At 35.4% G+C, this 17098-nt stretch overlaps 2 protein-coding genes and 1 long non-coding RNA gene across 6 annotated transcripts; 2 read left to right on the top strand and 1 right to left on the bottom strand.

The window, feature by feature from the left end:
* The first annotated feature begins 7 nt into the window (after positions 1–7).
* Positions 8–4787, top strand: mettl17 (methyltransferase like 17). Of its 3 annotated transcripts, none has more exons than XM_026289295.1 (14): positions 8–228; positions 1202–1340; positions 1482–1631; positions 1723–1810; positions 1901–1982; positions 2061–2134; positions 2305–2396; positions 2481–2551; positions 2647–2754; positions 3505–3573; positions 3686–3736; positions 3850–3942; positions 4076–4275; positions 4412–4787. In XM_026289295.1, exons 1-14 carry the CDS (start codon positions 151–153, stop codon positions 4503–4505), a joined length of 1389 nt encoding a protein of 462 aa, XP_026145080.1. In that variant the 5' UTR covers positions 8–150; the 3' UTR covers positions 4506–4787. The 3 variants fall into 3 exon arrangements, with proteins under 3 accessions (XP_026145080.1, XP_026145076.1, XP_026145081.1); XM_026289291.1 differs by having other exon boundaries at positions 2305–2399; XM_026289296.1 differs by lacking the exon at positions 3686–3736 and having other exon boundaries at positions 2305–2399.
* Positions 4788–8833: 4046 nt separating this feature from the next.
* LOC113119702 (uncharacterized) lies at positions 8834–11735 on the top strand. Its single transcript, XR_003294509.1, has 3 exons — positions 8834–8889; positions 11423–11504; positions 11646–11735. It is a non-coding gene; the product is annotated as an uncharacterized LOC113119702 (long non-coding RNA).
* LOC113119692 (leukotriene B4 receptor 1-like) lies at positions 8887–13261 on the bottom strand. Of its 2 annotated transcripts, none has more exons than XM_026289302.1 (5): positions 13008–13261; positions 11340–11913; positions 10001–10201; positions 9870–9913; positions 8887–9777 (listed from the first exon to the last, which is right to left on the bottom strand). In XM_026289302.1, exons 1-5 carry the CDS (start codon positions 13013–13015, stop codon positions 9570–9572), a joined length of 1035 nt encoding a protein of 344 aa, XP_026145087.1. In that variant the 5' UTR covers positions 13016–13261; the 3' UTR covers positions 8887–9569. The 2 variants fall into 2 exon arrangements, with proteins under 2 accessions (XP_026145087.1, XP_026145095.1); XM_026289310.1 differs by having other exon boundaries at positions 11340–11910.
* Positions 13262–17098: the final 3837 nt, after the last annotated feature.

Below are 17098 nucleotides of genomic sequence, written 5' to 3'. Positions count from 1 at the left end.
GTTTCCAGTCGGACTTATTTTGAAGTCGTATTGCCGACGACCACATGAGCATGCGGTCGTACAGTGACCGATGCATACAGATTGAATGTAATCTGTGATAATTTTATGAAGTATCTCATTTGTTGCAATATTTGATAATCGTGGATAAACATGTATTTACTAGGCAGTCGAATGTATGTTAAATGTTCAAGATGCCATATGGCTTTATGTTTAAAAGAAGCGCAGCGGGTGAGTATATCTGTCAGAAACCTTATTTACAGAATTCTTAGGAATAAAAAAAATTAACGCAAAAGAACGGATGGAGAGTTATATGAATTGGGTTCTAGCATCTTGCTGCGCATTGATTGGCTAAACGTATGATAAAAAAAATACTGTTAGTGATTATTCTTTAATTCATAAGTCATGTTTGGATAGTCTCTAACACATAAATATTTAAATATACCTTTATGGATTAAATCAAAATCGACATTTCAGATTGCAGTATATGCAGCACTATATATTCCTAAAAAAATGTATAACCTTAGGTCTCTGCAGTACATTAGGGGTGCAGCCAAATTAATTATGGGTGTTCCATAATCTGTGGGCGTTTTACAACTGCTTTTAACTGATTTGCAAACACCCACTGTGGTCAAGTATAGGTCTCTCTCTTCAGGAAAGTAATGGGAGTTACCAGATCAGGGTTTGTGGGATGGGATAGCGGTGGGCCTTCATAATTGGGAAACACTCCTTTAATTCAGCAGGGACCCAGAGGTCAACCTCATTCCAGAGAAAGGACTTTTCTTCTTGGCAATCACCAGTCAGCTTTCTGGTTCCTTAAAATGCTTACTTAAAATAACATTTTATTTCAGCTAGTTTTCAAAGAAATATTGTTTTCTATTTAGTTTAACTCAATCTGGTAAATAACTAAAAATGAAATAAAAATCAACAAAACGAATAAAACTGACACAAAACAACAAGATTACTAAAAGTTCACTTAAAATTAAAATGGAAAATAATGGACATTTTTAGTAAAAAACGAATCAGTGATACTAAAATAAAACTTCCGTCCAATCACCTGCAATATAGATACCATCCAATCAATTGGCCATAAAAAAAATGTCATTATTATGTCACATTGTGGAAGTAAAATTGATCACAAATGTTGTTTGTATCCTGACGTGAGTAATTGCAGAATTTACATTCTGTCTTACTGTTTTTAAAGTGTCAGAGCTCTGCGGCACCTCTGGAACAGGCCGACTTCTTGAAAGGTGCTCCTCATAGAAAGCACCCAGGTGTGACAAACCTCAAAACAGTGCGTCTGCCGGAGCAACTGCAGGTAGCAGCACAATCTGTCTTAAAAAGTGAGTAAACATTGATCCACCAGTCTAAACTAATCAGTCTTTTAGTGTTTTGAAGTCTGTGTTCTGAAACGCACACATACGTCTCTGTAGTGGTATAGTGTGTAAATGCTCTTTATTTTCCTTCCCTTTTTTGGTATGTAGGGGCAGAGGTAAAAAGTCTGACTGAAAGGGCACATAAGCTGTCCAACTTCCTTTGGAGCAGGAAACGGGCGACAGAAACCTCTCAACTCAGGGAGAAAGCCATCCTTCTTGAGAAGACATTTTTGGAGCAAGAGAGGGATACACATACAGGTGAGTTAAAGATAGAGGAGAGATGTTATAAAAAGGTCCAACAAAGTGACTGTAGACTGTAAATAAAACGGCAATTAAATGTTTCCTTTAGATGCCATTGACCACAAACTAGAGGCTCAGATAAGAAAGAGAGTATTATCTGAACTGAGAAGAACAACATACAACAGGACTCCCCTAAGGTACAAATGCATAATGTGTTTAAGACATTTCTCATAGAATGGGGATGTGAGGTATTTGTGTATTTCTCTGCCGTGCTGCCGTGTCTCAAGGTACGATGAAGATCTTGGGTTGGTGTATATGGCTGCCAGGCTAGCAGGCGGTTATGCAGCTGTCCTCAGAGCATTAAATGAGGTATTTAATACACATCATCAAACATTTCTCTTTGCATTTGTTCAAAAACATAAACAATCTCTTTGATATACATCTTAGATAAAGAAGAGAGATCCTTTGTTTGCACCCTATTCTCTCCTGGACTTTGGATCGGGACTTGGAACATGTTCTTGGTAAGTGTGACTCAGATTTTAATATTTGTAATATTATTGAAGTGAAACGAATGCAAAAGATTATAAAGTTTGAAGATATTGATTGGTTTTAGAGGCATTAATTAACTTTGTTTCAAAGATGCATGTTTGTAGATAAGTGGAGTTATACTATGTTTGATTCTTTAACTCAGGGCTTCACACACACTCTGGGGAGACTCTCTGAAGGAGTATGTTTGTGTAGACAGCTCTGGAGACATGAACACTTTGGCAGAACAGCTTCTCAGCGGTAAAAACATTCAGTAGGACTATTAAACACAGTGTTATGCTAACAGATTTACTGACAGAAATGTGTATTTGTGTTAAACAGGGGGCAGTGAAGTGGATAATCCAGTGATCAAACAAGTATATTTCCGCCAGTTCCTCCCTGTTTCTCCTACGGTATCTTCAGCTGCCATCCTTAATTGTTTTTTATTTGCCTAAATTAAACATTGCTTTTAACACAACTGAAAAAAAGTCTATTTATTTCCCCGCAGGTGCAGTTTGATCTTGTGATAGCGGCTTTCTCTTTGTCAGAACTGGCCACTTTGGATGAGCGTTTGAACGTCATTTTCACACTTTGGAGGAAAACCAACTCATACCTTGTGAGAGATGATGCTTGATTTATTAACGATTAAACTAATATCTTAAATAAAAGGACTGTGATCTTAAAAGTAGATTTTCAAACACAAAATGTTGTTGTTGTTAACGTGGATAGTTCACCCAAACATGAAAATGTTATCATCATTCACTCACCGTTAAGATGTTCCAAACCTGTATCTTACCTTTTTCTGTTGAACACAAAAGAAGATATTTTGAAGACAATGTTGGTAACCAAACAGTTGATGGTAGCCTAGACAAGTTTTGTTCAAAGTATCATCTTTTGAGTTCTGCTGAAGAAAGACATTTATGCAGGTCTGGAACAAATGAATGGTTAGTAAAGGATAACAACATTTTTGGATGAACTATATCTTTAACAAAACAAAAAAAAATGATAATAATGATAATAAAGCTTAAATAAAATAAAATCTAAGTTTTAGATGAAAATAAAATGAGTATTAGATGAAATACCTAAACATAAAAACTAAAATTAAAAATATTGCCTTGACAACTGAATTAAAATAAGTTGAAGTTGAAGAACTAAAATAAAAAAAATTAAACTGAAATAAAAACAAAAGGCTAAATAAAATTAATAAAATAATAAAAATGCTTAAAGCATTTAACAAAATTACTAAAACTTGAATAATATCTACTTTAATAAAATAATAATAATAACAACTATAAATAACAATAAAATAACACTGCTATCTGGGAGAATTACTGTTTCCTAATGCAGTTCTTGGTACTTTGTAAAGGTATTGGTGGAGAATGGAACCAAGGATGGCCATCAAATCCTTATGGAGGCCAGAGACACTATATTAAAGGTTTGATTTAGGATTTTTATGACTCAGATATTGCTGACATGACTTCCTGTTCAAGTTGTAGTGGTAGAACAATTTTCATAAATTCCTCAACAAACCTTTTCTCTGACTATAGAGAGAAGAGGAGGTAAAACATGACTTGAGGAGACCATCTATTTTTGCCCCTGTACGTTAAAAAATCATCACTAAAACCATCTTTATTTATTCTGTTAATATGATAGATACATTTTTTAAGTCTTAAACTGACACCATCATCTGCTCTGTTTTTATTTTGGACAGTGCACTCATGAGCTGCCTTGTCCCAAGCTGATCAAGCATCATGTAGTTCCTTGTAACTTCTCCCAGTTCTACTACTCTCTGCCCTTATCTAGGGTGAGTTCAGAACCAGTGTTCAAACAGTTGACTATCGAATTGTGACGTTCACTATGAATAAGTCAATTTCTGTACTGTAGTTTTCCTGACAATGCATCATATTGTATATTTCTCTCCCCGTGAATCATTACAGAGCCAAGAAAGGCAGCAGGAGAAGTTCAGTTACCTGATTATATCCAGATCTGCGGAGGAGAAGGCGCAGAAAACTGAGCACTGGGACATGACCAGACTGATCGCAAAAGTCCATCGCCGACCCAGACATGTGCAGTGTCAGCTGTGTTGCGCCAATGGAGAACTCAAACAGCTTGCTGTAACGGCCCATCGGCATGGAAAGTATGTAATGCTTTGTAATTTTGTAGATCTATATTTGCATTTTCAGTGAATGACCTCTACCTATATTACCTCTAATAGACTACGCATTCACAGATCACACTGGTCTTAACAATAATTTCATTGTCTGTTTGAACAGGGACATGTACAGATGTGCTCGTAATAGTGACTGGGGAGATATGCTGCCTATGTTTCATGCAGAAGATGACACTAAACATGATGAGATGCAGTGAAACCTGCTATGATAATCTGTTAATGAAGTGTTTGTGGATAACAGTGGAATTTTTTTGTAATGTGTATTCCCAAATACAGCAGTTCATCGATGCAACCTGATTGTGTATTGCTATTTCAGTGAACCAAATGCTCTTTATTCACCAGTATCAAATCCAAATCTGGTAAAGGTTAATATAGTTCTAAATACATTCTATTTAAAAAATATATTTTTATATTATCTTGGTAACACTTTACAATAAAGTTCAATTTTTTAACTGCATTAGTTAACATGAATAAACAATTAAAAAAATAATTTAAAAAAAAGCATTTCGAAGTTTACGTTCCTTTCAACATTCACTAATACATTATAGAAAATAAAAAAAGTTGTATCAGTTAATATTTAATGGACCTGGGCTAACAAAATTTTTTTTTTTTTACTAATGTACAGATGAATAAATATTGAACAAATGTATTTCTCATTGATATTAAATGTTTGTTTTTAAATTAACCAATGTTAACATTTCCATATAATAAACCTTATTGTAAGGTGTTACTATTAAATTTCATTAGCAATTACACTTTGGAATACATTACATCATGCAGTTATGTATTTTATTATAAAAATACCAATTATAACTACCAAATCGGACAACTCCAAAGAACAGTTTAGACTGCTGAGAGGACTATTAATGCTCCACTGCCACTCTAGAGTGAGAAAAAAGGCTCAGAAAATTATAACCAGACCTCTCACATCCACAGGGGCATTGCTATGGTTTCTGGACCCCTTAGAAAGCATATTGAACTGGCCCCCCTTAAAACACATTCACTCAGGGCCCTTTGAATCATCCTAAAACCCTTTGAATAATAAAATACCCTACTTCTTATTCCATTCCCTGTTAATTCTGTTTGTATATAGCACACTTCAACATACAAATTGGACTATTTTGTTTATTTGTATATATACATATATGTATTATTTTACTGTGTCCTGTTGCTCTCTTGCTGTACACTGGAAGTTAATTCATTCACCACAACAAATTCCTTGTGTCTGTAAACATACTTGGCAAATACATTTCTTTCTGATTACTTACATTTTTTTCTTAATGATTTAAAATAAAACAAACATTTCAGAACAAAATAAAAAAAAAAATAATGTTCTGGGAGCTAATGTGAATAATGTGACTATCCTATTTTATGAATAGATAAATAAAGCTTTATTATTAAATTCCATGTGTCAATAGTATTATTAAAAAAAGAACGTTTTACTGTTACACCACCATATTTTCGTGTAATTGGTTCGGGGAGTCTCTGAATCGTCTAACCTTCTCAATATAGCTAAAATGCAGCAAAAGGGCGGAGGGAGAGTAGTCTGAATTGGGTTCTAGTATCTTGTACTAGCTTACACATTGAACTCATTCGCCAGCCGCGAGTGTTTCCAAGTCAGCGGGGATCGCATCAGTTGATCTGCTGAAACTGCGCGAGTATCAACGTCTCGTGCGAGAACACCGCGCTGTGACCCATGTTTCCTGTGCGCTCGCTCATCTGTTCAGATGATGTCCTGCGAGGACAGCGATTGGCTCTTGTCTCAGACCTTCCCCGAGGTAGTTGAACGAGTGACGAGCACCCAGCACGTGACCTCTACAGTAAGCTTCCTTCCGCTCCGGAGTGTGACGTAGACTGCACCTCTTTATGTAGCCTCGCCACTGAACGACGCTTTACAATGACGGTGAGTCATTTAGACGATGGGGATGAAAAAATTCTAAAACATATATTGTTAAAACATTTCAGATCAGCTTCGTTTCTAACATAATTGTTTATTTGTTTGTTTTTTAGATAAAATGTTCAACACTAATCTCGACTGAACGTTCGGGGTTGTGTTTATGTAAATAACTTCGCAGTGATTGGGTAGTTAATGCGTGACGTGCCCATTAACCTTTTTTTATAAACATACATCATGCATATAAATTAAAAAGGAAAGCTGTATTATATATATATATATATATATATATATATATATATATATATATATATATATATATATATATAAAACATTAAATTATAAAATTAGCTATTTTATTAAGAAACACTATTCACACAAGCAGAAACTTGCATTTATTTTAAATCCCATGTCTTAATAATTCCATTCATATTAACTCCAAAAAATGAGGAGTTACGTGGATTATACTACATTACACCACCAGAAATGTCAACTTTTTTATTTACACACACACACATATATATATGCTGTATTCTGTTCAGTAAAACATTCCATTACCAGTTGCAAATTTTACTTTTGTGCTGTATTTTACTTCAAGTTTTTATTATTATTTTGGCTATATTTCTATAGTTTTACAGCAATCAGTAATATAATACATCCCTTAAGAAGCTTAATATCTAATATTAAACATTTTTAATTTAAACAGGCGCAAGTACCATAAGCGAATTGTGTCCATATTTAGATTTGGACGCATTTTAGATGCATTTGTTCTAAACGTAGTTTTTGAGGAAAAATATGTAAATGTTCCATGTAGAGCATGACCTCATGGATCAGACCGATGAGTCAAATATAGCCACTCATATGAGACACATAACATCTGCTATGATACCACAGTTGGACTCAATAATTTTCATATAAACATTTATTTACAAATGAAGTGCTCATTTTGAACACAGATAAATTCTTAAGGGGGACAGACAAAGGAGCTGAGAACAATATGTCTTTCTGAGTATGTACATTAAATCAAGCAAGTACAGTCAAGATTTATTTTGTATATGCTTCATTTAAATTTAAAAAGTATATATTATAAGAAATATACTGCACTTTTTTCCCTCAGGTCTCTTCTCTGTTTTAAGAGTTTACTAATATCCAACAATTTCTTTTAAAGCAGAAGGCCTGGGTATTGAAACTCAAAGCCAGACTCCAGGGTTTTCTTTGGCACCACTTTCTGGCCTTGTGAGAGGATAACAGCTCTCTCAGAACCAAGGAAGACATCCAAGAAAAATCCAGGCACAGGGAAGATAGTAGGTCTTGTTAGAGTCCTGTCCAATGTCTTTGTGAATTTAAAATTGGTATTCAGTGAAGGGGAAACACCATTAATACCTCAGGCTCTGTGGATGGGTCCTTCTCCAAGGCATGTGCGATGATGCCAGCAAGGTCTGACACATAGATCCAAGGGAAGAGCTGTCGTCCTGAGCCAAGGGTCCCACCCAGGGCAAGCCAGAAGGGGATCAAAAGAGAAAGTCGTGACATTTTTCAAGTATGGTAACACATATTCGGAATTTGTGCTCTGCATTTAACCCATCCAAGTGCACACACACATTTATTCATTTAGCTGACACTTTTATCCAAAGCAGCTTACAATTGCTATATATGTCAGAGGTCATTGGTCGCTCTGGAACAACTAGGGGTTAAGTGTCTTGCTCAAGGACACATTGGTGTCTCACAGTGGATTCAAACCCATGTTTCTCACACCAAAGGCATGTGTCTTATCCACTGCGCCAACACCACACACAGCAGTGAGCAGTGAACACACCATGAACACACACCTGGAGCAGTGGGCAGCTATATATCCAGCACCTGTGGACCAACTGGGGGTTCAGTTCCTTGCTCAAGGGCACTTCAGCCATGGGTATTGAGGGTGGAAGAGAGTGCTGTTCGTTCACTCCCCCCCACCTACAACTCCTGCCAGCACCGAGACTCAAACTAGAATAAAATTACACTTCTGTTCAAAAGTTAGGAATCAGTAAAAGGCCATTCTAAATTGTGGAAAAGAGTGTCATATGCAGTGTGTCGAATGTTTACCGTGTGATCGACGCAAACTGGAACTTAACCGCAGCCATGTTGATATGGACGGCAGGTGACCTTCTTTCAACTCTAAACTATCAGCATTATAGTACTTAACTGTTTAAATGTATAGGGGGTAGCAATATGGTATATAAATATGAGTTACAGTTTTTGTAATAATTATCTTAATACAACCTTTTGTAATTTATTGGGCATTCATAATACCTATTAAATGCACCATGCTATGTCTGCTGACAATTAATACAACATTAAAATGAATCAGAGCTTTTCAATTTGTTGAGTTCACTCTGATCCAGTTAATAATAATAATGTAGGGATGGGTGGGGGGTACCACAACCAGTTTATTTTATTATTATTATTTTTCCCTCTCTAACATCTCCACTAATATTCTGCAGGAACTTCAACTTCTGAAAGCAGGAATGTGTTGACTAAGGTAGGCTATAATTCGTTAAATCCAAACTATGAAGTCATTACCTTTTATGTAATGTATGTTGTATTTATTCCTTCCTATTTCCTTTTTTTATTGTAATTTTTATTTAGGTGTTTTCTTCTTGTGACCTGACTTTCTACTATGGATTTGAGGTCTACTAGTATACAAGGTGCCTTCCATGTCCTTATTTTACTAGAGATATAAGTCAATGGGCACAGAAGATTAAAGTACACAACTGTATTCCGTAGTATAGTTTGTCCTAGTTTGCTTGTTACTCTGAAAGATGCCAGCAATATACTGTCAGTGAGGATTTGAAACCACTGCAATAAATTTGATTAATTGTGGAACTTTAAAAGTCAAATATATATAAATATAAAAAATAAAAAATAAAAACAGATTGGGTGCTAAAATTATTTTCTATGTGACTAAGTAATTTATGCATATTCATATTGAATTGGCTTTTTAACTGTTTTAGGTATTTCCAACAAGGATGTCCAGAACGGTTTAATTACTGAATATGACTCTTTACTGCCAAAAGTGAATACACAATATGACTATAAAATGTGAAACTTAATTCCAGTCTCTGGGGATGGGGGTAGTTCTGTATAAATATTTGACAAACTTTATTTTAAAAATGAAAGCTGCATAAAAACATTAGCACATTTATAATAGATTTCAGTCAGCTAATCAATATAAAAACACTATAGGTCTTTAGGCTGGTGGTGTTGTTTTTTTTAGGTGTAGTTGTTGACCTTTTTCATTCCCTACTGGATCAGTCACCATACAAACTGCTGAAAGTATACAATTTATTGTCCAAGATTCTTTTTTATGTGTCTGATCCAATGAGGTTTAGAGCCTGATGTCATCTGTGTTCTGAGGGCTTTTCCGTGCAGCATAGTCCAGGGCAGTGCCTTCAAAGAGTCTGGCCATGAATGCCAGACCATCAGCTTTGATGTAGGAGCGTCCAGCAAACGTGTAGAGGACAGGATTGGCACAGCTACTGATAAACGCCAGAGCGGACGTTACAGCACGGCTGGACTGCCAGATTTTATCCAGTCTAGGGACAGATAGAAAATGTGGTTATTTTGGTTCTGTTGACGTTTAGGGAAATATATGTGGAGTATACTTTAAAATCTTCAATTCATTTACTCAATTTTGAGTGGGTATTCCTCTGGTGTAAGAGCTGCTACCACCTGACCAGAAGACAAATGACAATTCATACGTGTTCACAAAGATTTAGAAAAAGATTACCAAAAAGAAGTTTAAATAAAACGACTTACTTGCACTATATTAATAAAGTGGTAGGGAAGCCAAAAGATGCAGAACGTCACAATAATGGCTTGAATGAGGTTCTCACTTCGTATCTTTCTCTTGAACTTGGTCTGTCTGAGGCGGCGAAGGATACACACATAACTGCTGACTATGATCACATATGGCACCAGAAAGCCCACTACTGTCTCAAGTGTGTACTGAAATACCACCTATTCATAAAAGACAATTATGTATGAATTATGTAATTGTGCAAGGCATAAGCACTGTCATCTGTTCATTATAATAAAATAATCAGTTTGATCTCCCGAAGGGGTTTATATTGTTATAGTAATATCCTATTTTTGTACAGCAGTGATGTCCAATCCTGCTCCTAGAGGGCCACTGTCCTACAGAGTTTAGCTCCAAGCCTTACTAAGCATATTAGAAACTTCCAGGCAGGTGTGTTGAGGCATGTTGGAGCTCAGCTCTGCAGGACAGTGGCCCTCCAGGATTGTGTTTGGACACCCATGTAGTAAAGTAATATTAATAGTGAAGTCATCCGAGGTTGTTTTCTATATAATTGGTAACTAAAGCCAAGTTGGTACCAATTGTGTTTATATTAGTGGAACTCATTCTTTTTTACTTAAAGGCCCCAGCTTTCCAACATTACATTCAACGTCCCCTTATATAAGTTATAATTATTACTTCAGTATTTAATTATTATATTTTTAATAACAGAAACTAGGAGTGTTAAACTGTATATTCTTTAATAAAACAATAGAATATTTTGTAAATAGGAACTGAAATGGTTAATAAAAATATTTTTCAAAATACATTTTTAGTTTCTACCTTGATTTTTTAAAACAGTTTATAAAGTTAAATTATTTGAATATGATTTAATGAATAATCATGCACTCCCCACTCATGGAATTCCAAACTTATATAAACCCAAAAAAAGATATTTTGAAGAACTTTGGTTGCCAAACAGTTTCCAGAATTATCACTGCATGTTAAACTTCATGCAAAGCAATGCATTTCCATTGCATCACAAGGAAAGTTCATGGATCACCGCAAATGTTCGGTTACCAAAATTCTTCAAAATATCTTATTTTATGTTCTGCAGAAGAGAAAAAGTCAAATTTGGAATGGCATGAGGGTGAGTAAATAATGACAGAATTTTTGTTTTGTTTTGTTTTTTTGAGTGGACTAACCCTTTAAAAAAATTTCAGTCATTCTGTGACCCACTTAAAAAATTTGCTGAGGCCCTCTTATGGTACAACTGGTGTGATATGAGAAATGTAAAGTACAATGCTTAGCAGTATGATATACAGTGCTATTCTCAAGTATTAATAGAGCATAGAGACTCACATGCTGTGGACACGTGTGATGAGTTGCGCACACAGTGCGGTTCTTCCCATTGTAATTCTTAATTTCTTCTCTGAACATCAAAGCAGGAAGTGCCAAAAGAAATACGACAATCCACAGGCCTCCAAGCACAACTATTACTGTCCGTCTACGAGTGCAGGCATTCAAGTATGTGGGCCACATCACTGCCACTAGTCTCTGTAGACTCATTATCGTAATGATCATAATAGAAGCATACATGTTTGTATTGCACAAGTAAAAAAGCAGCTTGCACATGACACTTCCAAATATCCAGTTCTGCTTGGCTAGGTATATTATAAAGAAAATCGTCAGACACATCAGACAACCGTCTGCACAAGCCAGGTTGAGGATGAGCAGGGTGGTGACGGAGCGTTTGCGGGCACGTGCTAGGATGCTCCATATAATGAAGAGGTTGCCAGGAACTCCCAGAAGGAAGACAATGCTGAGGATGAGGGCCCCAAAAGTGACAGAGATAGTGTTACTCACAATGCTGTCATCTGTACGGTTTGTCTTGTTCCCATTATCTGATCCCGTCAGGGAGGCGTCAGAAAGACTGCTGGAATCAGAAACCAATGTTATTTGAAGCTGGAAAATGCTTTCATATCACTAACTCTTGGGAAGAGGAAAGGAATGAAAAAAATACATTTTATTTCTTTCCAGTAGGAAAGTCGTGTTGTCACCTGTTCAATTTGTATGCTCTATATCAAACACTGCTGTAGGATTTACAATGTGAGTAGAACATTGAATTAAACATGACATTTTGAAATAGAAAGACTGAAATAGTATTTCCTTGTAAACATGCTCCAAAAATATAACAAATTTGAAAAAACACAGGATATCCGATTGGTGTATTCCAAATGATGTATTTTGCTTTTATAATATTCCCTTCAGAGGCAAATAAAGTATAAGCCAGATCTGGGATGGGCTCTCAGCAACGATGTTAATATTGCTATTCTGCCAGTAATAAAAAATAAATAAAAAAAACCTTGGAAACAACATGCTACAACTTGCTGTGTGATCTTGAGCTCAACTACTATGAACGCTAATGCTGTTTTAACTGATCATATTCTCACACACCCTCATCTGAAAAGAAACCATTCTATAAATATGCAGCTATACGTACGTATTTTATTACAGCAATTGTCAAGAAAAGAATACCATATTTAAAGACAAGTTAAAAGAACATAAAGCAAGGAATTTAATGAAAAAGAATACGTAGGGTTGCGAAATGAGCTGTAATGAACTGTACTTCACTTTTAGGATCATGTACAGTACATTCCTCACCAACTAACTGCACTGAGGGGGCATATACACGACACCTCTTTCAATATTGTAATCCCTACAGTGCAAGAAGATAAGATTGTCCAGTTTGCAATGTTGTCACTAAAGCTGTCCCTGATTGTAAAACAGTGCTGACCTCAGAGCCTCAAAGATGTGTGAAACTGAGAAACTGGACAGAGTTGCATCAACAGAGAGTGGCCACAAAGGATAAAATGGAGATGGGGATGGAAAAATTGATGGATTATGGGAAATACTGTCATGTTTTTCTGTAAGGAAACACTTTATTAACATTAGAAAACTGAGAAATTATGAAAGAGAAAAATAAAGGGAGAAAAGGAATAGAATCAAAGAACATTTCTTTTAACTTACCAATACATTTGATTAGATCTGAATGGCTGAACTGTATTTCCAGATGTGACCAGATGGACCTGGTTAGGTTGTGCGGTCTCCAAGCTGATGTCTCTTTTTCTTTGCCTGTCTCAGATAAACTTTTAAATAGCTTCTTCTAAATTTTGTAAATTCTTGTCTTTCCGTGATCCCACTTTATGAAATGTTATATACTATAGCAATCAAACACACTTACTGTATGCTTATAAATGTCCAACTGCTTCTTTCTGTCACTAAACTGCTAGTTTCTTATTTACTCCACCCCCATCCTTTCTCCTCCCTAATATTTCAACACACCAATTTATCCATGTCTTTTTTTTTTTTTAACAAAAGTACAAGGATTTTTTCTTACCTGCAGGCTACAGCATGCAAGGAGAATGCGGGAAGGAGTGGGTGAGGTGCATGACACAGTTCCACACCTCAGCACCTACCCACTTACTCTTTGCTCTGACCAGCTTTAACTTGTCTAATCATTCATCATAGATTACTATTCTCTATTACTGTTATAACTTTCTCTGTTTACTTAAGGATTAAATACATATTCTAGCTTAATTTACTCACTGGCATGTTCCCTGACTTTTCTCCCCTCTGTGGAACACAGTAGGAGAATCAGAAATAGAAGAATATTTTTTCTATATAGTAATGAATGGGGATTGCTAGACCTACTGTTAGGCTCCCAAAGTGATTCTTACAACTTTAAGAATTACAGAATCTCAGACACTGATCTTCTGAGACATACAATAGACACACACTGTGCATTAACATTTAGAGATCTCTTCCCACATCTCAGTGAGAGAAAATGTGGGAAAACACCCCTCACATATGCACTGGTTAGTCCACTCATCCCCTTCATGACTCTTCACCCTCTCCTTCCCCTTAGGACTCAGTCAGTCATGCAAATTTCACAAATCTACTGTTTCAAGCTGTTTTATGTGTAGTCAATATAAATACATCTGGTGCGACTGTTAAGGTTTCACTCTCACGTCAACAGAACAAACAAAACAGAACCTGTTCTTCTGATGTGGGAGATGTTCCAATGATGATATTTGATTTGTTTTCATCCCCAAACTATAGGTATTTTATGTTTTTACAACTGATTTGAAGATTTCTCTGTTCTGGTCTGGGTATATAAGTGAAGTGGCATAACATTACTGGGCCTTCTGTAGCAAGAATGACCTCATAGCGTAAAGTGTGAAGGACCATAGGGCACACCAACTGTATCTTTAGAGATCTAGCTAACACTTGGTTTTAATTCAAGTGTACTTAGATTGTAACGGCTTATAGGGAATTTCTGTGTAGGTCAACTGGATGTTGTTCGACCAACCTAAATGCTGAGCCTGACCTCTGTTTATTGTAATATTACTCTAGCTAAGTGCACATGGGAAACCATGGCATGACCATACCAAATATACTATCAGGGAAAGTAATGTTGGTCGGCTTATACCTATAGTAGTGGTGACCTATGAGAAATTATGTTTTATTCAAGTGTGTACAAACAAAAGTACATTTAGGCTGAGCAAGCACACTCAAAAAAATTTACTTTCACCTTTGCTAATTTTACTTAATCCGTTCATGTTATGATTGCTTAAAAAAAATTATTTAACAATGTGAACTTGATTTAATCTTGTTCATTCAATAAAAAAGTATGTATTGTCAGCTTTACTTAAAAATGATTTGTTCAGCCAACATAACATTTTTGCATAAAGGTAACATATTAGTGAAACCAACACAGACTTGCATCTCATTGGCTGAGGATTTCTGCAGTGTATTATGGGTAATTGTTATTCTGTCACCCTCTTGGAGAAGTGTAGCACCATTAGATAGGTAGATGAGTAATACAATTTACAGCAATTAAGTTGTTCTAATAAATTTTAGAACAAAACAAACAAAGAAACAAACAGTTTGAAATGTTGCTTTGTAATTTAAATATATTTGTGATATGCTTGGTAAGCTGTAATTATAGAAAGGTTTGGATGAAAAAAAATATTAATCAGCTGCTCATGATCCTAATGCAAGGGGGTGGCATTCCTAAAATGGCATTATTCAAATTTTATGTCATCATTATTTAACGTTTTCAGGTACAATTAACTCATTTGTTGTTTGTTGACTCTATAAAGGTTTGTTAAGTTTACTTAAACTTATTTTGTAAAATGAACTTAATTATTAAAAACATTGTCCAAAACATTGCAGATTAGTTTGGCTGACACTATTAAATTAAGCTTAGCCCAACCATAGTAATTAAGTTGAATCAACCTTAATAAATTAAGTTGACCCAACGTAAGTACATTAAATTGGAGTAACAGAGTTGCATAATGCTGAAATAAAGCAAATTAATCATGTGGAAATCCTTTCCATGATTTTTTTATGTTCGTTCAAAGAGTTATTTTTTTGAGTGCACTAAAGTATTAGCCAATTACCTCTGTACAATAAGCAAGACCTTACACAACTCAACTTCAATATACCATGTCTTTTGAAGTGATACTTAATTGTAAGGTATATTATTCACTTGGTACTCAGAAGAGTATTAAATAAAAGGGCAGAGAAGAACACAGGAGTCTGGTCCATCGAAGAAAATGTATGCTATACTTTCAACACATGGTAAGCAGTGACAATACTTAACACGCTTGAAAATATAGATTTTTGTTTGGCGTTATGGTTCCATCAGGAAATTATGGCCGCATCCACAGAAACGTTACATCACAAAAAATGTTATTTATAGTGGAAAAAAGGTTCTTTACAGCCTGAAATATTAAATAATAGTCAGAAAAATCTGTTGTTTTTTTTTCACCTTTAGACAAAATATTTTTTTTAAAGTGTCATATTTGATACATCATTAAGCTGAATATTGAGCTTAAGTGATTCATAGGCCTCTATGTCCCAATAATATGTTTTAGAATTTATTTTAGTTTTTTGATCAAAGATCTGTAGTTTTATTTGTGTTGGGTAAAACATACAATGCAATTATGACTGAGAAATGTGTACAAATAAAATTTGTTCCTCAAAATATGCTCCATGTATTATTAATTTTTCAACAACAACAAATATATATATAATATCATATAATATTACTAACAACATAAAAGTTCTTCTACTTCCTAAAAATCAGTTAAGATTTCACAGCAGAAGAAAGATACAGGTACAGGTATAGGCTAGAGTTTGGGCTTCATAGGGTTAAAAAGTTACTTAAAAAATTGCTGTGAAAACTTAATTTAGAGTCTATGGTATAAAGATGTCAGTGAATATGAAAATATATTTTCCCACACTAACATGAGTAAAGTCTATCAGTGTCTATTATCAAAAATATGACACATTCCTAACTTACCATACTCCAAATAGGAAAGTATATATATGAGACATTTCTGAGAAAAAGAGAGAGAGAGTGCGGTGGGGGTTAACTTAACAAGGAAATTCACTTCCTTATTTCTGACCTATGGGTCATTATTCAGTGACTTGTTTCTCATGAGTAACATTAGCTTCTACAAACTCTCATGGGATCAGTAAAACACCAAAGTGAGCTGCTTAATCACTGCTTTGCATGAGGTTTATAATAATATCATATTTGAATATAATGTCATTGTGACGTGATAGGAGGCTGTGTGGGAACTAAACATACTAGCTTTCATTGTTGTCCACAGGATGGCAACATTCTCCCATAAATGTGCTCTTAGTCTAGTGTGTGTGTGTGTGTGTGTGTGTGTGTGTGTGTGTGTGTGTGTGTGTGTGTGTGTGTGTGTGTGTGTGTGTGTGTGTGTGTCAAAAGACATCACAGATTGCTGCTGACGAGAAGCTCATGCATAACTCTGATATTTTACTTAATGAAACGTGCCACCTTACAATCAAGCCCTGTGCTTAAGACCATACGATCCAATTTCAGAAAGGCTCATATTCTTTATATGCTCTATTCTCTTCCAGAATTATGGCTATTCACATCACTAAATTAAATGGGAAGGTAATTCCAGCACTGATGAATGCCAGACGGAGGCCTTCGTGAATCAACAGCAACAGAAGCCATGGAAAGCTCCCTTCCAAGTATCAGACACGAGACGAGCTTTAAAATAAGACAAAAGATAATT

Source organism: Carassius auratus, chromosome 2 (assembly GCF_003368295.1).
Source record: "Carassius auratus strain Wakin chromosome 2, ASM336829v1, whole genome shotgun sequence".
Classification (NCBI taxonomy): Eukaryota; Metazoa; Chordata; class Actinopteri; order Cypriniformes; family Cyprinidae; genus Carassius; species Carassius auratus.
Note: the sequence above shows the minus strand (reverse complement) of the source record. Positions and strands in the feature narration are given on the sequence as shown.